The following is a 22,787-nucleotide window of genomic DNA, read 5'->3' on the forward strand; positions in this document are numbered from 1 at the left end:
GTTCGTAATGCCTTTGCGAATAATCACTCAGTTATTGCCATATTTTTTGACCTTGAGAAGGCATATGACACAACTTGGAGGTATAATATTTTGGCCCAGGCCCATTCCTTAGGCCTCCGAGGCAATCTACCATCCTTCCTTAAGAACTTTTTAACTGACAGACATTTCCGTGTTCGAGTCAATAATGTTCTTTCCCCGGACTTCGTCCAAGCTGAAGGTGTCCCTCAGGGATGTGTTCTAAGCACAACACTTTTTCTCCTTGCTATAAATGATTTGGCCTCTGTTCTTCCACCCAGTATTTGGTCATCACTCTATGTTGATGACTTTGCTATTGCTTGTGCAGGCGCTGACTGTCACCTTATTGCAGTTTCTCTCCAGCATGCGGTCGACCGTGTTTCCACTTGGGCCACCACGCATGGGTTTAAATTTTCAAGTACCAAAACTCGCCAAATTACTTTCACTAGACGCTCTGTTATCTCCGATCATCCTTTGTATCTCTATGGCTCCCGTATCCCCGAACGTGATACAGTCAGGTTTCTAGGCCTTCTCTTTGACCGTCGGTTATCCTGGAAACCTCACATTACCTCTCTGAAGGCAACTTGTCACAGCCGGCTAAACCTTCTTAAAACCCCTGCTCATCTTTCCTGGGGAGCTGATCGTCGAACTCTGCTTCGCCTACATTCAGCCCTCGTTTTATCGAAGCTCGATTATGGTGACCAGATTTATTCCGCGGCCTCTCCTGCTACACTCTCTAGCCTTAACTCTATCCATCACCAAGGATTACGTTTGTGCCTTGGTGCTTTTCGCTCTTCCCCTGTTGAGAGCCTCTATACAGAAGCAAATGTTCCATCCTTGTCTGATCGCCGTGATGCCCATTGCCTTCACTACTATGTACGCTCTCACGATCTACACAATCCTTCCATTTATAGAATGGTCACCGATATTAGTAGACATTCTTTATTCGTTCGCAGGCCATGTTTGCTCCATCCCTTTTCTCTTCGCCTACATTCACTCTTGTCTTCCCTTCAGTTACCACCTTTATGTGTTCATGTAGCATCTCACTTTTCCCTACCCCCCTGGGAAGTTCCAGCTGTTCGGGTCTGTTCTTTCTCACTCCCTTGCTCGAAAACTCAACTGCCTACGGTGGCTTCCCGCTCTCTTTTTCTTGATCACTTCCACTCCCATTCTCATGCCACCGCTGTGTACACAGATGGCTCTAAGTCTTCAGACGGCGTCGGATTCGCAGCAGTGTTTCCGGACAGCGTCGTGCGGGGGCATTTACTATCTTTAGCTAGCATTTTTACTGCTGAACTGTATGCCATTCTTGCAGCACTTATTCGTATTGCATCTATGCCTGTGTCATCATTTGTAGTAGTCTCAGACTCCCTTAGTGCTCTACAGGCTATACGAAAATTTGATACATCTCATCCCCTAGTTCTCCGTATCCAACTTTGGCTACGCCGTATCTCTACCAAACATAAAGATATTGTTTTTTGTTGGGTCCCTGGTCATGTCGACGTACAGGGCAATGAACAGGCAGACACTGCTGCGCGGTCAGCAGTACATGACCTACCAATTTCCTATCGAGGTGTTCCATTTCTGGACTATTTTGCTGCAATAGCTACCCACCTTCGCACCCGTTGGCAACAACGTTGGTCAACTCTGCTCGGTAACAAACTTCATTCTATTAAACCGAGCATAGGTTACTGGCCGTCTTCTTGTCATCAGTGCCGAGGTTGGGAGACCACTCTCTCCCGCCTTCACATTGGCCACACTCGTCTTACTCATGGGTATCTCATGGAGAGGCACCCTGTTCCTCTCTGTGAGCAGTGTCAAGTTCCAGTATCGATTAGCCACATTCTGTTAGACTGCCCTCTCTATCAACGAGCACGCAGAATTTACCTCCAATGTCGTCTTCGTTCTACTACTCTCTCTTTACCTTCCCTTCTTTCTGATGGACCCTCCTTTAATCCTGACTCTCTCATTGACTTCTTGACAACGACTGATTTACTCCACAAACTCTGATGATACTTTTCGCACTCCCCTCAGCCCTTTCTAGTTCAGTCTCTTGCTGCCCTTTACCCTTTCACCATCCACTACCCCGCTGTCATCCGTAACCTATTACTCATCCATCTCCCTTTTGCCACCTGATGCCCTCGCTTCCTTCCTGCCCTGCAGCGCTGTATAGTCCTTGTGGCTTAGCGCTTCTTTTTGATTATAATAATAATTGTGTGTCCTGTCTTGAAAATTTATAATTGAATAAGATAAATAAGTTTGGGAATTATGTGCAAATAATATGCTTTACAGCACATTGGACTAATCATTGAAGATTATTTAATTATGCTTGTACAGTGCTGAAGATTATTTAATTATGCTTGTACAGTGCTACATTCATTCTTAGAATACTACTGTATTGTATATGTATTGCTTCTTTGCTATTAAATGTTTATTGTTGCCCTTGTTACATATGCAGTACAATACAAAATTTTATGCTGGTTTTTATTTATTGTTTCAGAAGTAAAAATGGCAAGTGTGAAAGTACCAGAGCAGAAAATAATTCTATGTGGAGAGTATGGAGTGGGAAAAAGTTCACTTTTCCGACGTTATGCCACAAATACATTTGTTACAGCAACAGACAGGAAATCTACATTGGGACTAGACCATTATGAAAAGGTGTATCTCACTGGAGACAAAAATGTTAAGGTATGTGCTTGCATGCATCCAAGTTTTAGGTTACGATTAGAACCTGCAGTACTTCACTATATAACAAACACACTGAGTTGTTAAATTTTACATGAGATAGTGTTAGTGTTTGTCAGGCCTTCTGTCAAAAGGCATAAAAATACTAGTTCAAACTTGGATGTAGCAAAGATGAAAATATTTACACATTCAAATCCTTATTTTGTGAGATAGTTACATTCTTGGAAATCACCGAGCAACCTAAAATTGCATCTTTATTATTTAGTAATATACAGTACAACTTATCTTACATTCTAGCAGCCCACACTTTTAGCAATTGATAATTTTGTACAAGGGTGTTGATGTCAGTTTACTAGGCTTAGATTAATGGCTGTGCTTCTTTTACAAAAGTTAATAGTTGTCTTGGAGTGGCAAAATATTCTGTATTTTCTCTTCATTGTGTTACCCTGCATAAAATTACAGTATACAGTTCATGCTAGGGCAGTGTAATTGATTCAAATCCAGTTTCTATTTAATTAAATCACTTGTACTCTTGTATTGTGTAAGTGGTATGGTATATAATTATTATGCAATGTAAGCAGTTACTCTTCTTGATTTCTTTCCTTTTCATGTTTCCCCTTTTTGTAGATGTTTATCCAGCACTTCTTCCATAATTAGTTCTATGTCATACTCCTGCATTAGTTTATCTGCCTTCCTCCATATCATTGATTCTCTCAAATAAATAACAAAAAGGCACAATACCGTGACTGGAACGATACACAAATAACCCGCACATAAAAGAGAGAAGCTTACGACGACGTTTCGGTCCGACTTGGACCATTGACAAAGTCACACAGTGTGACTTTGTCAATGGTCCAAGTCGGACCGAAACGTCGTCGTAAGCTTCTCTCTTTTATGTGCGGGTTATTTGTGTATTGATTCTCTCCCTATTCAAAGTGCTAGTTCCACAATATCATGTCCTTAGTGTGGGAAATAAAGAAACATTTTCAATAGTAGACTATAATTTTTCATCTCATTCCATGACACCTTTATGTTCTTAATTGTCTATGGAATGTCAAAATCACTGCTTGAATTCTGGGATTCAGAACTTTCATTCACTGCCCTGATAAGAATTTATATAGCATTAATGAGGCCATTTGAAATGGTAAGAAACGCATGCACATTTGGGTCTTGATTCCTCGACATAGCAAGTAGCCTAGGAATATTTGTGACAGTTGGATTATTATTATTATTATGATCAAAAGGAAGCACTAAACTATGACAGTAAACCATTCGTGTTGTAAAAGTCAACTAAAATGCCGGGAACAATGGGCTAGTAACCCCTTTTCCTGTAAAAATTACTAAAAAGAATAAGAAAATTGTCAAAGTGGGAAGTTTGAATGTGTGTGGATGTTGTGCAAATGATAAGAAAGAGATGATTGTGGATGTTATTAATGAGAAGAAGCTGGATATCCTGGCTTTAAGTGAAACAAAGCTGAAGGGGGTGGGTGAGTTTCAGTGGAGAGGAATAAATGGGATTAGGTCAGGGGTTTCTAATAGAGTTAGAGCTAAAGAAGGAGTAGCAATAATGTTGAAGGACCAGCTATGGCAGGAAAAGGACTATAAATGTATTAATTCAAGGATTATGTGGAGTAAAATAAAGGTTGGATGTGAGAAGTGGGTTATAGTAAGCGTTTATGCACCTGGAGAAGAGAGAAGTATAGAGGAGAGAGAGAGAGATTTTGGGAAATGTTGAGTAATTGCGTGGGGAGTTTTGAACCAAGTGTGAGAGTACTTGTGGTTGGGGATTTTAATGCTAAAGTGGGAAAAAATGTTGTGGAGGGAGTAGTAGGTAAATTTGGGGTGCCAGGGGTAAATGAAAATGGGGAGCCTTTAATTGAGCTATGTGTAGAAAGAGGTTTGGTAATAAGTAATACATATTTTGTGAAAAAGAGCGTAAATAAATATACAAGGTATGATATAGCACATAATGAAAGTAGTTTGTTAGATTATGTACTGGTGGATAAAAGGTTGATGGATAGGCTCCAGGATGTACATGTTTATAGAGGGGCAACTGATATATCGGATCATTATTTAGTTGTAGCTACATTTAGGGTAAGAGGTAGATGGGAAAAGAGGAAGGTGGCAACAACAAGTAAGAGGGAGGTGAAAGTGTATAAACTAAGGGAGGAGGAAGTTCGGGGGAGATATAAGCGACTGTTGGCAGAAAGGTGGGCTTGTGCAAAGATGAGTAGTGGGGGGATTGAAGAGGGTTGGAATAGTTTTAAAAATGCAGTATTAGAATGTGGGGCAGAAGTTTGTGGTTATAGGAGGGTGGGGGCAGGTGGAAAGAGGAGTGATTGGTGGAATGATGAAGTAAAGGGTGTGATAAAAGAGAAAAAGTTAGCTTATGAGAGGTTTTTACAAAGCAGAAGTGTTATAAGAAAAGCAGAGTATATGGACAGTAAAAGAAAGATGAAGAGAGTGGTGAGAGAGTGCAAAAGGAGAGCAGATGATAGAGTGGGAGAGGCACTGTCAAGAAATTTTAATGAAAATAAGAAAAAATTTTGGAGTGAGTTAAACAGGTTAAGAAAGCCTAGGGAAAGTATGGATTTGTCAGTTAAAAATAGAGTAGGGGAGTTAGTAGATGGGGAGAGGGAGGTATTAGGTAGATGGCGAGAATATTTTGAGGAACTTTTAAATGTTGAGGAAGAAAGGGAGGTGGTAATTTCATGCACTGGTCAGGGAGGTATACCATCTTTTAGGAGTGAAGAAGAGCAGAATGTAAGTGTGGGGGAGGTACGTGAGGCATTACGTAGAATGAAAGGGGGTAAAGCAGCTGGAACTGATGGGATCATGACAGAAATGTTAAAAGCAAGGGGGGATATAGTGTTGGAGTGGTTGGTACTTTTGTTTAATAAATGTATGAAAGAGGGGAAGGTACCTAGGGATTGGCAGAGAGCATGTATAGTCCCTTTATATAAAGGGAAAGGGGACAAAAGAGATTGTAAAAATTATAGAGGAATAAGTTTATTGAGTATGCCAGGAAAAGTGTTTGGTAGGGTTATAATTGAAAGAATTAGAGGTAAGACAGAATGTAGGATTGCGGATGAGCAAGGAGGTTTCAGAGTGGGTAGGGGATGTGTAGATCAAGTGTTTACATTGAAGCATATATGTGAACAGTATTTAGATAAAGGTAGGGAAATTTTTATTGCATTTATGGATTTAGAAAAGGCATATGATAGAGTGGATAGGGGAGCAATGTGGCAGATGTTGCAAGTATATGGAATAGGTGGTAAGTTTCTAAATGCTGTAAAGAGTTTTTATGAGGATAGTGAGGCTCAGGTTAGGGTGTGTAGAAGAGAGGGAGACTACTTCCCGGTAAAAGTAGGTCGTAGACAGGGATGTGTAATGTCACCATGGTTGTTTAATATATTTATAGATGGGGTTGTAAAAGAAGTAAATGCTAGGGTGTTCGGGAGAGGGGTGGGATTAAATTTGGGGGAATCAAATTCAAATTGGGAATTAACACAGTTTTTTTTGCTGATGATACTGTGCTTATGGGAGATTCTAAAGAAAAATTGCTAAGGTTAGTGGATGAGTTTGGGAATGTATGTAAAGGTAGAAAGTTGAAAGTGAACATAGAAAAGAGTAAGGTGATGAGGGTATCAAATGATTTAGATAAAGAAAAATTGGATATCAAATTGGGGAGGAGGAGTATGGAAGAAATAAATGTTTTCAGATACTTGGGAGTTCAGACGTGTCGGTGGATGGATTTATGAAGGATGAGGTCGGTGGAATCATAGAATTGATGAGGGAAAAAAGGCGAGTGGTGCATTGAGGTATATGTGGAGTCAAAAAATGTTATCTATGGAGGCAAAGAAGGGAATGTATGAAAGTATAGTAGTACCAACACTCTTATATGGGTGTGAAGCTTGGGTGGTAAATGCAGCAGCGAGGAGACGGTTGGAGGCAGTGGAGATGTCCTGTCTAAGGGCAATGTGTGGTGTAAATATTATGCAGAAAATTCGGAGTTTGGAAATTAGGAAAAGGTGTGGAGTTAATAAAAGTATTAGTCAGAGGGCAGAAGAGGGGTTGTTGAGGTGGTTTGGTCATTTAGAGAGAATGGATCAAAGTAGAATGACATGGAAAGCATATAAATCTATAGGGACAGGAAGGCGAGGTAGGGGTCGTCCTCGAAAGGGTTGGAGAGAGGGAGTAAAGGAGGTTTTGTGGGAAAGGGGCTTGGACTTCCAGCAAGCGTGAGTGAGCGTGTTAGATAGGAGTGAATGGAGACGAATGGTACTTGGGACCTGACGATCTGTTGGAGTGTGAGCAGGGTAATATTTAGTGAAGGGATTCAGGGAAACCGGTTATTTTCATATAGTCGGACTTGAGTCCTGGAAATGGGAAGTACAATGCCTGCACTTTAAAGGAGGGGTTTGGGGTATTGGCAGTTTGGAGGGATATGTTGTGTATCTTTATACGTATATGCTTCTAAACTGTTGTATTCTGAGCACCTCTGCAAAAACAGTGATTATGTGTGAGTGTGGTGAAAGTGTTGAATGATGATGAAAGCATTTTCTTTTTGGGGATTTTCTTTCTTTTTTGGGTCACCCTGCCTCGGTGGGAGACGGCCAACTTGTTGAAAAAAAAAAAATATATATATATATATATATATATATATATATATATATATATATATATATTATAAATAAATAAATAAATATATAAATAAATAAATAAATAAATAAATAAATAAATATATATATATATATATATAAATAAATATATATATATATATATATATATATATATATATATATATATATATATATATATATATATATATTTATATATATATATATATATTTATTTATTTATTTATTTATTTATTTATTTATTTATTTATTTATTTATTTATTTATTAGAATTCATAATAGCCCCAACTTGTAGATAAAGTGGGGTGCAGGTTTTCCCTTAATTTTCCTGCTAAGGAGAGAAGAGTAATTACTCTCATTTAACCCTCACTGTGTACTTGATCAAGAACTCGATCAAGGAGAGGAAAGCTTGTCTCGTGACTCTATGGTTCATACATGTGGGTTTAATAAAGCTGTTTGTGAGGAAGGAAGAGTCCACTAGCCCCTTCTGGGAGGGCGAAATCCTTCATGGGGCTGAGAGGCCCTTTACTGGAGAATTTTCTCCACACCTTTGGTCTTCCTTTAACTCTGCTGCTTCTCCCTTACACTTATATCCTTCATACTTCTAGGCCCTTCTCATTTATTGTGAGGGGCTTCCTTTCTGACAATTTTTTTTTTTTTTTTTTTATCTGCACCTATGCATCATTTTCTTTTTCAATTCATGTGTGCCTGTGTATGTAGGGTAGGGATATTGGGTGCACTTAAGAAATAGCACTGTATCTACTTTTATTGCACCTTTTGGCACTACCATAGTTATTTGCCTTTATTTTTATGCAATAATTTTTATGATATATACAGTAGAGCCCCCCCGTATCTGTGAGGGATATGTTCCAAGGACCTACCATGGATACCAAAACTGCAAATAGTAGCAAACCCTATATACAAGTCCTGTACATACCTATTATAAAGTTTAATTGATAAATTATGCACAGTAAGTGGAGAATTATCACTTTTTCACTGATAGGAAGCACTTCACAGTTTCTCTTAGGCTTTAAAGAACTGCCAGCTTCTCTACTTTTGCACTTTGGGACCATTATTATGCAAAATTAAGAAAAGTTTTTGGGCCATAGTAAACCGTGGATAACTGAAACTGCGGATACCAAATCTGTGGATATGGGGGGTTCTACTGTACATGTATTTTATTGAGTTGAATGGTTCCAACTCATGAAATGCAACTAATAAAACTGTTTTGTAATAATGTAAAATAATGAATAATTAAAGTTTACCACTCCATAACCTATATCTAATTTTAAGTCTTTTAGCCTTAGGATTAGTCTGTTCGAAATCCTCAGGCATGCCAGTGGCTTTCTTTGTGCTTAACAATATTTTATATGATGTAAATCACACAGTGTATGCTATACAAAGAAATAAAAATTTGAATTTGAATAAATATATTCGTGACCCCCAAAATCATTCAAATATGTTCATAATGCTTTCAGCTCCAGCTTTGGGATACCGGTGGAATGGAGAGAGTAGCCAGCATAACATCCTCGTATTACAAATTTGCTGAGGGAGCTATTCTGGTGTTTGCACTAGATAATCCTGATTCTTTCAACATTCTCTCGCAGCATCTTCTCGATATTGTAACATATGCGGAGAATGCCAAGATTTTCCTCTGTGGTAACAAGTATGATCTCAAGAGTCAAATTCAAGTCACTGATGCTGATATGGAAAACTTTTGGTAGGCAACTGTTCAGTTCTATTTGTGATAATTACATAGTACCAGGGTATTCAGTTCTCTGATAATCCTACTGTTTACCCCTTTTCAGTTCCTTAACTAAATAACATGAAACAAGTGCACAAAACTTTAGTATGAAATTGAAAATATATGAGTTAATGTACCTTCAAATCCACCTAAACAGATATGCTAAACAAAGGAACCATAACGAATTGTGTGGCCTTTTGGTGTTAACATTTTGATCCTTTTCCCTTCCCCAAAAGGGGTTGATAATCACTTACTTGTGGTTGCAGGGGTTGATTCTCAGATCTTGGCCCTGCCTCTTAACTTACCACTCTTTAGATTCACTCCCTCTTAACCTTGTGGACCATATCATACTTGCTCTTAACCCTTTCAGGGCCAAGACCCCCAATCTCAAACTTGCTGTCAGGGTCGAACAGTTTTCAAAAAAAGGCAATGAAACCAAAAGTATAAAATTTGATGGAAAACTTGCAGAATTATACTCTTGCAAAGTTAGCGATCTTGGCAACATTTACGCATTGGCAATTTCGCCCACTATGAGCCCTATTTTTGGCCACTTCCATTGTTCCAATCAACCAAACTCATAACTATTTCACTAGTATTTCTTCTGTCAATTGAGTACAAGAAACTGCCTATTTACCTATTGTGGACCATATCATACTTGCTCTTAACCCTTTCAGGGCCAAGACCCCCAATCTCAAACTTGCTGTCAGGGTCGAACAGTTTTCAAAAAAAGGCAATGAAACCAAAAGTATAAAATTTGATGGAAAACTTGCAGAATTATACTCTTGCAAAGTTAGCGATCTCGGCAACATTTACGCATTGGCAATTTCGCCCACTATGACCCCTATTTTTGGCCACTTCCATTGTTCCAATCAACCAAACTCATAACTATTTCACTAGTATTTCTTCTGTCAATCGAGTACAAGAAACTGCCTATTTACCTATTTGAACTACCCAATAAAGTGATCAGAAATCAGTAATTTGGCCAGTTTCACACAAAATTAAAAAATTGCCAATTTAAATATAGGGTCCAGAATAAACAGTGTAGATATTCCTGGCACTAAAAACAAAAAATTTCTCCGTTCTTTAGTCAGGTCTCCAAGCCCCACATTTTGAATTTTTATTCACGCAACCCCTCAAAGGAGGTTCCTTGACACGGGTGAGGGACTCTTGATCTAGGGAATTGGATCTGTGCTCCAGTTCCCTGAATTGAGCCTGAATATCTTCCATCCCCCCTCCCCACATGTGCTGTATAATCCTATGGTTTTAGCACTCCCCCATGATTATACTTACTTGCACAAAAAATAGATTTACTGTTATGCAGACTACTGCATTATTGTAATAATTGTATAAATAATGTCAGTGAATTACTAAATGCATATTAGACAAGCAAGCTGGAAATGTATGGGACAAGTGATGCCATTTGTGTACTCTGGAATACCAGCAAAAATTGAACATTTCTGCCACTTTAAGCTCAATTTCAAACTACTTTCAGCCCTGAAACCAATCAAAATCATCTCTATTTCTGTAGTATATCTTCCATTCTATCAATTGAGACCAAAAAACCAAGACTTCAACCATAAAAAACAAAAATACTGTCGCAGTTATTTTTCTCGTTATGCACTGCGTGCTGCAGGATTTTCTTTATATGATGCACACTTATTGCATAAACTCATTCTCTCATATCTAGGCCCAAATTTACACTTACAGCTTATCTGAGTGAGCTGAGCTCATGGCGTTGTACTACGGGACCAACACTGGCTTCTGAGCCATCATATAATGGGGCCAACACCGAAATGGTTAAAACTGTGTGTGGAGCCTTCCTCCACCAATTCTTCACCAAAATCGTTCTACTTTCCGACCACTCAGAGACTGGAGAAATACTTCCTAACATACCTGTGGCTCATCTGTGACATAAACTTCCAGCCATGTCCCTGAGTTCCCGTTTCTCGCTTCTCAGACAACCTATCCGTCTACCCTTTTAATTCCCCCTGGTATTTTGTATGTTGCTGTCATGTCCTCTCCTGGTTCTTTGGTCTTACAATATCATTAGGTCCAATTCTGTTAGTTTCTCCTCATAGCTCATGCCCCTTATCTCAAGAAGAAGCCTTGTTGCATACTTCTTCACTTTGTCCAATTTCTTAACATGCTTGTTCAGGTGCAGGTTCCATACTGGTGCTGTATGCTCCAAGATGGGCATAGCAACATAATGTATGTAGGTAAACAATGGCATCAGCCAACAAGTGGTAATTTTCAATGACGCTTGGAGCAGGGAAAGTTTTTATGTATTTTTTTTCACTCACATTGATAAAACTTGCTGTGGCTAAAATATCTGTTAAAAGTATTTTTAAAATTACCAGTTTTTGTCATACTGTACTGTATGCATAATATATGTACAAGTTTCTCATGTATGGGTTGAGTCTAGCTACCAGTATGATTTGACTAGCTGGGCTGCTGCAGTTTTCCTACCTAGCTTTGTAATGTGCAGCATTAATGCAACCTTCCAATAATGTTCAATAATCCTGTGATGGTTTTAAACTTACCCTTATACTCAGCAGTAGCTTTCTCACATTTCAGATATCTCTAAAACTTTATTTTGGATTACATGAATTAAATAACATCATTATCACCTTCTCTGGGATTTATTCTGGTTTTCAAGCAAACTTGTCCCTTAAGGCCCTGGAAGGATGGGAGATTTATTTTGTGAAGAGACACTATTGTACAGTATAAGGAGTAAAAAAAGAACAACTATTGGAGAGCTAGATTAAGACATGTAGCATCCAGCATGCATGTATGAGCACGTTAGATAGGAGTGAGTGAAGGCAATGATTTTTGTGACTTGACGAGTTGTTGGAGTGTGAGCAGGTTTACCTTTTGTGAAGGAATTTAGGGAAACCAGAGGTGGAAAGTACAGTGCCTGCACTCTGGAGGGGTGGAGATATTTATAGTTTGGAGGGGCATCTGAACTGTAGTATCTGCCTACCTCTGGCAAGACAGTGATAGAGTGAATGATGTTGAGAGTGTTTCTTCTTTTGGGTCACCTTACCTTGGTGGGAGATGGCTGGTGTGTTAAAAAATAAAAAATGGCTAATTGAGCCTTGGTTATGAGGTAATGTTTAGAGTTTGCAAGGAGATACTGTATATTAAGAAAATTTTGTCTATGCTGTTTTTTAGTGGAAGATTACTTTTTAAGAATTAAGAAGAGGTGTTGTATTTATCATTGTACTCATACTATGATGACTTAACAAAATATTAGTCAGTATTGTTTAAATTTCTATTTTATTGCAGTGAACAGTGTCATAACCTTATATCTGGAATATACAAGACATCGTGCAAAACTGGTGCAGGTGTAGAAGAAATGTTTGCTGACATAGCAAGACAACTTTGTGACTCAAACAGATCTCGGAAAGAACTAGAGACGATGAACAAGGATTCTTTTAAAGTGACACCCCCAGAAGGTGAACCTGAAGACTCATGTTTATGCTGAGGTGAGACTTAAATAGAAACTAGTTCACATTTACTTTTAAGGTTAGAAAAGATAAGCTGTCATTGATCACTTATGTGACGAAGTCTTAACACAGTGAAGCCTGATAATTAGCTCTCTAATTCAAAGGGAAAGACAGTCCTTTGGAATTGCTGCATATATAATATACAACTTGCTCTTTTCATATTTTATCTGGCAGAAGTTGCAGAAACCAAATTAATAAATTTTACTACAGATGTAATGGTAAGTTCTTTTGAAATTGTTCTATGGATGGTATTCAAAAACTTTTTTCCTTTACGTAAAACACTAAACCCATGTGGGTTATTCTACACAAGGAATGACAGAAGCTCGATTCTTTGCCCAGAAATCATGATAAAGTATATACATTGCCTAACTGTACTGGCCAGTAAAGTTTTATTTATTAAAGAAATAAAATTTATCATATAAGAAAAATATGACAGACTTGCTATTAGCAGAGATACATACGTATTTCTAGGTAGTAGGTTGGTAGACAGCAGCCGCCCAGGGAGGTACTACCATCCTGCCAAGTGAGTGTAAAACAAAAGTCTGTAATTGTTTTACATGATGGTAGGATTGCTGGTGTCCTTTTTTCTGTCTCATAAACATGCAAGATTTCAGGTACGTCTTGCTACTTCTACTTACACTTAGGTCACACTACACATACATGTACAAGCATATATATACACACACTCCTCTGGGTTTTCTGATATTTTCTTTCTAGTTCTTGTTCTTGTTTATTTCCTCTTATCTCCATGGGGAAATGGAACAGAATTCTTCCTCCGTAAGCTATGCGTGTTGTAAGAGGCGAATAAAATGCCAGGAGCAAGGGGCTAGTAACCCCTTCTCCTGTATAAATTACTAAATTTAAAAAGAGAAACTTTTTCTTTTTCTTTTTGGGCCACCCCACCTCGGTGGGATACGGCTGGTGTGTTGAAAGAAAGAAAGAACATACGTATTTGGGTTTCTGTCATCTTTAGCTGTAAAACATTTTTATCCATTCTCCAAAAGTTTATACAGTGTATGTGACTGCTAGGATTACAACATTTAATACTTTGAGTAGCATTAGTCTGCAAAATAATATTGCAAACATTAATTGATGACTTTTAGAAAGTTATGCATATCTCAAATGACAAATTAGTTAAAAAACCTGTTCTTATGCATACATCAGTACTGTAGATCAATTTACATAAATATTTTACAACCAAAGGCACCTAGGTTCAGTCCTGGATTTAGTAAATAGATAACTAGGGTTAGTTGCCTGTTTTAGGTCACATCCTGGAGAAAAACCTAAGGGTCATAGATGAAATTAAACCACACACACAGGGTTTCTTGGGTTATCAACTCCCCTCTGTTAACCCTTTCAGGGTCCAGAGGTCAAATTTCAAAGTGCGCACCAGTATCACAGAATTTTCAAAAAATAATTTTGTTATTTTTTCGTATGAAATGGTAGAGAATCTTTTTCTGAAGGTAATAAAACAAAAAGCACGACATTTGATGGAAAATTGACGAAATTTTGCTCTCGCGAATTTTGATGTGTCAGCGATATTTACGCATTGGCGATTTTGCCGACTTTGACTCCCATTTTAGGCCAATTACCTTATTCCAGTCGATCAAATTCTTAGCTATTTTACTAGTATTACTTCTATTCTATCAACTGAGCACAAGAAATCGCCAACTCAGCTGTTTCAACTACAAAATAAAGTGATTGGAAATTGGCAATTTGGCCAATTTAGTGCAAAGTTCAAAATATTCCAACTTCAAAATAGGGTCCAGAATAAACAATGCAGGCATTCCTGGCACTAAACTAACATTTCCTCTGTTCATTAGTTACATTTTCAGGTTTTACAAATGAATTCCATTTTGATTTTTAATTCACATAATGAATTTTTATTCAAACCAAAAAATAAAGATTTACTGTCATGCAATATTGTAATAATTGTATAAATAATATCAGCATTTTTTTTTTTGTTAACAAGTCTGCCGTCTCCCACCGAGGCAGGGTGACCCAAAAAAGAAAGAAAATCCCCAAAAAGAAAATACTTTCATCATCATTCAACACTTTTACCTCACTCACACATAATCACCGTTTTTGCAGAGGTGCTCAGAACACAACAGTTTAGAAGCATATACCTATAAAGATACACAACATATCCCTCCAAACTGCTAATATCCCGAACCCCTCTTTTAGAGTGCAGGCATTGTACTTCCCATTTCCAGAACTCAAGTCCGGCTATATAAAAATAACCAGTTTCCCTGAATCCCTTCACTAAATATTACCCTGCTCACACTCCAACAGATCGTCATGTCCCAAATACCATTCGTCTCCACTCACTCCTATCTAACACACTCACGCACGCTTGCTAAAAGTCCAAGCCCCTCACCCACAAAACCTCCTTAGCCCCCTCCCTCCAACTTTTTCGAGGACGACCCCTACCCCGCCTTCCTTCCCTTTCAGATTTATATGCTTTCCATGTCATTCTACTTGGATCCATTCTCTCTAAATGACGAAACCACCTCACCAACCTCTCTTCAGCCCTCTGACTAATACTACTTTTATTAACTCCACACCTTCTCCTAATTTCCACACTCCGAATTTTCTGCATAATATTTACACCACACATTGCCCTTAGACAGGACATCTCCACTGCCTCCAACCTCCTCCTCGCTGCTGCATTCACAACCCAAGCTTCACACCCATATAAGAGTGTTGGTACTACTATACTTTCATACATTCCCTTCTTTGCCTCCATAGATAATGTTTTTTGTCTCCACGTATACCTCAACGCACCACTCACCTTTTTTTTCCCTCATCAATTCTATGATTAACCTCATCCTTCATAAATCCATCCGCCGACACGTCAACTCCCAAGTATCTGAAAACATTCACTTCTTCCATACTCCTCCTCCCCAATTTGATATCTAATTTTTCTTTATCTAAATCATTTAATACCCTCATCACCTTACTCTTTTCTATGTTCACTTTCAACTTTCTACCTCTACACACACTCCCAAACTCATCCACTAACCTTTGCAATTTTTCTATAGAATCTCCCATGAGCACAGTATCATCAGCAAAAAGCAACTGTGCCAATTTCCATTTTGTATTTGATTCCCCATAATTTAATCCCACCCCTCTCCCGAACACCCTAGCATTTACTTCTTTTACAACCGCATCTATAAATATATTAAACAACCATGGTGACATTACACATCCCTGTCTAAGACCTACTTTTACCGAGAAGTAGTCTCCCTCTCTTCTACACACCCTAACCTGAGCCTCACTATCCTCATAAAAGCTCTTTACAGCATTTAGTAACTTACCACCTATTCTAAATACTGTACTTGCAACATCTGCCACATTGCTCCCCTGTCCACTCTATCATATGCCTTTTCTAAATCCTCCTCCTTCTTTCAACATACCAGCCGTGTCCCACCGAGGTGGGGTGGCCCAAAAGAAAAAAACTAAAGTTTCTCCTTTTAAGTTTAGTAATATATACAGGAGAAGGGGTTACTAGCCCCTTGCTTCTGTTTTCTAAATCCATAAATGCAATAAAAACTTCCCTACCTTTATCTAAATACTTGATCTACACATCCCCTACCCACTCTGAAACCTCCTTGCTCATCCGCAATCCTACATTCTGTCTTACCTCTAATTCTTTCAATTATAACCCTACCATACACTTTTCCTTTTATACTCGGTAAACTTATTCCTCTATAATTTTTACAATCTCTTTTGTCCCCCTTCCCTTTATATAAAGGGACTATACATACTCACTGCCAATCCCTAGGTACCTTCCCCTCTTTCATACATTTATTAAACAAAAATACCAACCTCTCCAACACTATATCTCCTCCTACTTTTAACATTTCTGTCATGATCCCATCAGTTCCAGCTGCTTTAGCCCCTTTCATTCTACGTAATGCCTCGCGCACCTCCCCCACACTCGCATCCTGTTCTTCTTCATTCCTAAAAGATGGTATATCTCCCTGGCCAGTGCATGAAATCACCGCTTCCCTTTCTTCGTCGACATTTAAAAGTTCCTCAAAATATTCTCGCCATCTACCCAAAACCTCCATCTCCCCATCTACTAACTCCCCTCCTCTGTTTTTAACTGACAAATCCATTCGTTCTATAGGCTTTCTTAACTAGTTTAACTCACTCCAAAATTTTTTCTTATTTTCATTAAAATTCCTTGATAGTGCCTCTCCCACTCTATCATCTGCTCTCCTTTTGCACTCTCTCACCACTCTTCACCTTTCTTTTACTCTCCATATACTCTACTCTTCTTATAACACTTCTGCTTTGTAAAAACCTCTCATATGCTAACTTTTTCTCTTTTATCACACCCTTTACTTCTTCATTCCACCAATCACTCCTCATTCCTCCTGTACCCACTCTCCTATAACCACAAACTTCTGCCCCACATTCTAATACTTCATTTTTAAAACTATTCCAACCCTCTTCACCCCCCCCCCCCCCACTACTCATACTTGCACCAGCCCACCTTTCTGCCAATAATTGCTTATATCTCACCCGAACTTCCTCCTCCCTTAGTTTATACACTTTCACCACCTTCTTGCTTGTTGTTGCCATTTTCTTCTTATCCCATCTACCTCTTACTCTAACTGTAGCTACTACTTAATAATGATCCGATATATCAGTTGCCCCTCTATAAACATGTACATCCTGAAGCCTACCCATCAACCTTTTATCCACCAATACATAATCTAATAAACTACATTCATTACGTGCTATATCATACCTTGTATATTTATTTATCCTCTTCTTCATAAAATATGTATTACTTATTACCAAATCTCTTTCTACACATAACTCAATTAAAGGCTCCCCATTTTCATTTACCCCTGGCACCCCAAAATTACCTGCTACTCCCTCTACAACATTTTTGCCCACTTTAGCATTGAAATCCCCAACCACCATTACTCTCGCACTTGGTTCAAAACTCCCCACGCATTCACTCAACATTTCCAAAAATCTCTCTCTCTCCTCTACACTTCTGTCTTCTCCAGGTGCATATACACTTACTATAACCCATTTTTCACATCCAACATTTATTTTACTCCACATAATCCTTGAATTAATACATATGTAGTCCCTCTTTTCCTGCCATAACTTATCCTTCAACATTATTGCTACTCCTTCTTTAGCTCTAACTCTATTTGAAACCCCTGACCTAATCCCATTTATTCCTCTCCACTGAAACTCTCCCACCCCCTTCAGCTTTGTTTCACTTAAAGCCAGGACATCTAGCTTCTTCTCATTCATAGCATCCACAATCATCTCTTTCTTATCATTTGCACAACATCACCGCACATTCAGACTTCCCACTTTGACAATTTTCTTCTTCTTATTCTTTTTAGTAATTATTACAGGAAAAGGGGTTACTAGCCCATTGTTCCTGGCATTTTAGTTGACTTTTACAACACGGATGGCTTACGGAGGAAAGATTCTTATTCCACTTTCCCATGGATATAAAAGGAAAAGTAATAAGACCAAGAACTGTTAAGATAAAAATCAAAGAAAACTCAGATGAGTGTGTATAAATAAACATGTACATGTATGTGTAGTGTGACCTAAGTGTAAGTAGAAGTAGCAAGGCATACCTGTAATCTTGCATATTTATTAGATAGACAAAAGACACCATCAATCCTTTCTTCTTTCAACACACCGGCCGTATCCCACCGAGGCGGGGTGGCCCAAAAGGAAAAACGAAAGTTTCTCCTTTTACATTTAGTAATATATACAGGAGAAGAGGTTACTAGCCCCTTGCTCCCGGCATTTTAGTCGCCTCTTACAACACGCATGGCTTACGGAGGAAGAATTCTGTTCCACTTCCCCATGGAGATAAGAGGAAATAAACAAGAATAAGAACTAGAAAGAAAATAGAAGAAAACCCAGAGGGGTGTGTATATATGTGCTTGTACATGTATGTGTAATGTGACCTAAGTGTAAGTAGAAGTAGCAAGACGTACCTGAAATCTTGCATGTTCATGAGACAGAAAGAAGGACACCAGCAATCCTACCATCATGTAAAACAATTACAGGCTTTCGTTTTACACTCACTTGGCAGGACGGTAGTACCTCCCTGGGTGGTTGCTGTCTACCAACCTACTACATATATTAGACCCACCAGCTGCTTGTATTAGATGTGTGAGGTCATTTGTTTACTCTTGAACATCGGCAAAAATTTAACATTTCCGCTACTTTGAACTCAGTTTCAAGCCATTTTCAACACTAAAACCAATCAAAATCATCTCTATTTCTGTAATATACCTTCCATTCTATCAATTGAGACCAAGAAATCGCAAATACAACTATAAAAAACATACGAAAAACACTGCAAAGTTGCTGTTTTAATTGAAAATTATGGTCTCGGTTTTTTTTCTCTCATTATGCACTGTGTGCTGCAGGATTTGTTTTATGTGGTGTACACATACCACATAGATGTATTCTCTCATATCTAGGCCCAAATTTACCACTCTCGGCTTATCAGAGTGAACTGAGCTCATGGCATAGATCTACGGTTTGGACCCTCGACGTAAAGCCGTAGATCTACGGCATGGACCCTGAAAGGGTTAATAATCCAAATCTGCTGCTGTTGCACCTACTCTTCTTCCTCTTCCTCCTACTACTACCTATCACAAATGACACTTCTAATAGTAGGTTTCAGGTTTCCTATCAGTAGATTTAACCCTCTCACTGTCGAGACCCCTGCTCACAAACTTGCTTTCAGTGTCGAAGAATTTAAAAAAAAAAATTATTTTTTCTCATGAAATGATAGAGAATCTTTTCTCGATGGTAATGACACCAAAAGTTCAAAATTTGATGGAAAACTTATGAATTTACACTCTCGTGAAGTTAGCGATCTTGGCGATATTTATGCATTGGCAATTTCACCCACTTTGAGCACTATTTTTAGCCAATTCCATTGTTCCTGTCGACCAAATGCATAACTATTTGGCTAGAACTTCATTTGTTTTATTGATTGAGTACAAGTAACTGCCCATTTACTGATTTCAGCTATGCAATAAAGTGATCAGACATTGGTAATTTGGCAAATTTCATACACAGTTCATATAAAGCCAATTTCAAAATAGGATTCAGAATTAACAATACAAACATTCATAGCACTAAAATAACATTTTCTCTGTTCATTAGTCATCTCTCCAGGCCCCTCTTTTATTACTCTTGCATTCCATTTTGAATTTTTATTCACGCAGAAAATAGAAGATTTACTGTTATGCAGACTACTGCAGTATTGTAATAATTGTATAAATAATATCAACTCATTCATGACTATGTATTAGACTGGCCAGTTGAACACACATTGGAGGGTGACGTCATTTGTTTACTCTTGAACATCAGCAAAAATCGAACATTTCCGCTACTTTGAGCTCAGTTTCAAGGTACTTTTAATCTGCAAATCATTCAAAATCATCTCTATTTCTGTAATATATATTCCATTCTATCAAATGAGACCAAGAAAGCGAGAATACACCCATAAATACCATTCGAAAATACACCACAAAGTCGGTGTTTTAAACCAAAAACACAGTCGGAGTTTTTTCTCATTATGTACTATGTGCTGTGGGATTTTTTTTTTTATACTGCACACACTGACCACTCAGACCCATTCTCTCATATGTGGGCCTATCAGCTTTCTTCTGCAAGATTGGAAGCCGCTAGAATTTTGGCGTTATATTACGGCATCAGCACTGGCTTGCAAGCCGTAATATTACCTCACCAACAGTGAGAGGGTTAATATCTATATGCAGTATATCTTTTTAGCATAGCAAACCAGCATGGTTTGAGAGCTGGAAGATAATACTTGTTAGAACTGTTGAACCACTAACACAGTATTACAGAGGTGTTGGAAGGAAACCAAAACACTGATGTGGTATACACTGATTTTGCAAAGGCATTTGACAAATGTGATTATGGAGTGATCACACACAAATTTTTCAACTTTCTGACAACAGAACACAGGGTAGTAGTAAACAGCAAAATCTGGCATAAGTGAGTTAAGAAGCTCAGTACCCCAAGTGAGGCACCAGTACCTGGTGCCTCACTTGTTTCTTATCCTCATAGTAGACTTAGATAAAAAATGCTTGCCACAGTTTTGTAGAATCATTTGTGGATGATACCAAAATAAGCATGAAATTCACCTTGGTAGACAAAACAAAAAAATTTTTGTAAGATATAATCAGGGTTTTCCAGTGGGCAGTGGAGAACATGACTTACATAGGTGATCATTTCCAGCTGCTTACGTGTAGCAAGAATGAAGAACTCAGAAGGGACACTGTATACAAAACCCAAGAGGGTTATCAAATATCATGATAGTAACATGTGAAAGATCTGGGAATAATTATGTCAGTTGACTTTTCTTTCAAAGAATATAATAAAGCAAATGTTACAACAGCTAGGAAAATGACAGGGTGGAAAATAAGAACTTTCAGAACAAGATAAATAGTGCCACTGGTGATAGGATTCAGATTGTTTGTTCTCTCGTGTAGAGCATTGTTCAGTGTTGACAGCTCAGTTCAGAGCAGGAGATATTAGAGCTGGAATAGTTAGAGATCATTTATAACCTTCATAGAACCAGTAAGGCATTTAAATTATTGGGAATGCCTCAGCATCCTAAATATGTACTCTCTGAAGCAAAGGAGAGAGGGATACATGATAATATATAAATAGAAAGGACTTGAGGGCCTAGTCCCAAATCTATACACTGCTATAACAAAATATTGATCTGAGAGATAAGGGAGGGAGTGTAAAATAAACCCAGAGAAAAGCAGGGACATAATGGGCACAATAAGACACCATTATATCAACATCAGTGGTCCCACACTGTTCAACATCTTACCAGAAGATATCAGAAACACTGCTAGGATAAGTGGAGAAGTCTTCCAAAGGAAACAGGACAAGTATCTCCTAGTGACAGATTAACTAGGCTGTGATGGATATGTGGACCTGGTCTGTTTGACCAGGCAATCACCAGACAAGCCTGGATGGCTGGGCTCCAGAGGTAGAAAGACTCTCAAAACTCATCAAAGGTAAGATACCTATGGAAAGAAATACATTAACCATCACTCAGTTGTTGCCATATTACATTCATATTTTTGTATAGGGAATTTTTTTATTTTCTTTCAACAAGTCGGCCCTCTCCCACCTAGGCAGGGTGACCCAAAAAGAAAGAAAATCCCCAAAATGAAAATACTTTCATCATTCAGCACTTTCACCTCACTCGTACATAATCCCTGTCTTTGCAGAGGCGCCCAGATACAACAGCTTAGAAGCATATATAAAGATACACTATAAAAAATGACCTGAAATAATATAATAAACTAACAATATGGAATATAATATCAGGGTCCCAATTATATATATATCTATATATATATATATATATATATATATATATATATATATATATATATATATATATATATATATATATATATATATATATATATATATATATATATATATATATATATATATACACACACACATATATACCTGGAGTTTACCAGGAGACAGTTCCGGGGGTCAACGCCCCCGTGGCCCGGTCTGTGACCAGGCCTCCTATACTATATATATATATATATATATATATATATATATATATATATATATATATATATATATATATATATATATATATATATATATATATATATATACACACACACACATATAGACCTGGAGTTTACCAGGAGACAGTTCCGGGGGTCAACGCCCCCGTGGCCCGGTCTGTGACCAGGCCTCCTATACTCTCTCTCTCTCTCTCTCTCTCTCTCTATATATATATATATATATATATATATATATATATATATATATATATATATATATATATATATATATATATATATATATATATATATATATAATTATATATATAATTAGGTAGTAGGTTGGTAGACAGCAACCACCCAGGGAGGTACTACCGTCCTGCCAAGTGAGTGTAGAACGAAGCCTGTGATTGTTTTACATGATGGTAGGATTGCTGATGTCTTTTGTCTGTCTCATAAATATGCAAGATTACAGGCATGTCTTGCTACTTCTACTTACACTTAGGTCACACTACACATACATGTACACATTTATTTATACACACTCATCTGAGTTTTCTTTGATTTTATCTTAATAGTTCTTGGTCTTATTAATTTTCCTTTT

General features: G+C 37.9%; 1 protein-coding gene across 4 annotated transcripts in view; it reads left to right on the forward strand.

Annotated features, from left to right (window-relative positions):
• Positions 1 to 22,787, forward strand: part of RabX6 (RAS oncogene family member RabX6) — a 54,742-nt gene that overhangs the window by 17,026 nt on the left and 14,929 nt on the right. For all 4 annotated transcript variants that reach the window (XM_070104094.1, XM_070104075.1, XM_070104088.1 and 1 more), the window contains 3 exons: positions 2,516 to 2,703; positions 8,819 to 9,060; positions 12,370 to 12,569. In XM_070104094.1, the coding sequence (XP_069960195.1) occupies positions 2,524 to 2,703; positions 8,819 to 9,060; positions 12,370 to 12,568 (621 nt within the window). In that variant the 5' untranslated portion in view covers positions 2,516 to 2,523 and the 3' untranslated portion in view covers position 12,569. The remainder of the gene's footprint in view (positions 1 to 2,515; positions 2,704 to 8,818; positions 9,061 to 12,369; positions 12,570 to 22,787) is intronic.

The sequence above is a fragment of the Cherax quadricarinatus genome, chromosome 5 (genome assembly GCF_038502225.1).
Source record: "Cherax quadricarinatus isolate ZL_2023a chromosome 5, ASM3850222v1, whole genome shotgun sequence".
Taxonomy (NCBI): domain Eukaryota; kingdom Metazoa; phylum Arthropoda; class Malacostraca; order Decapoda; family Parastacidae; genus Cherax; species Cherax quadricarinatus.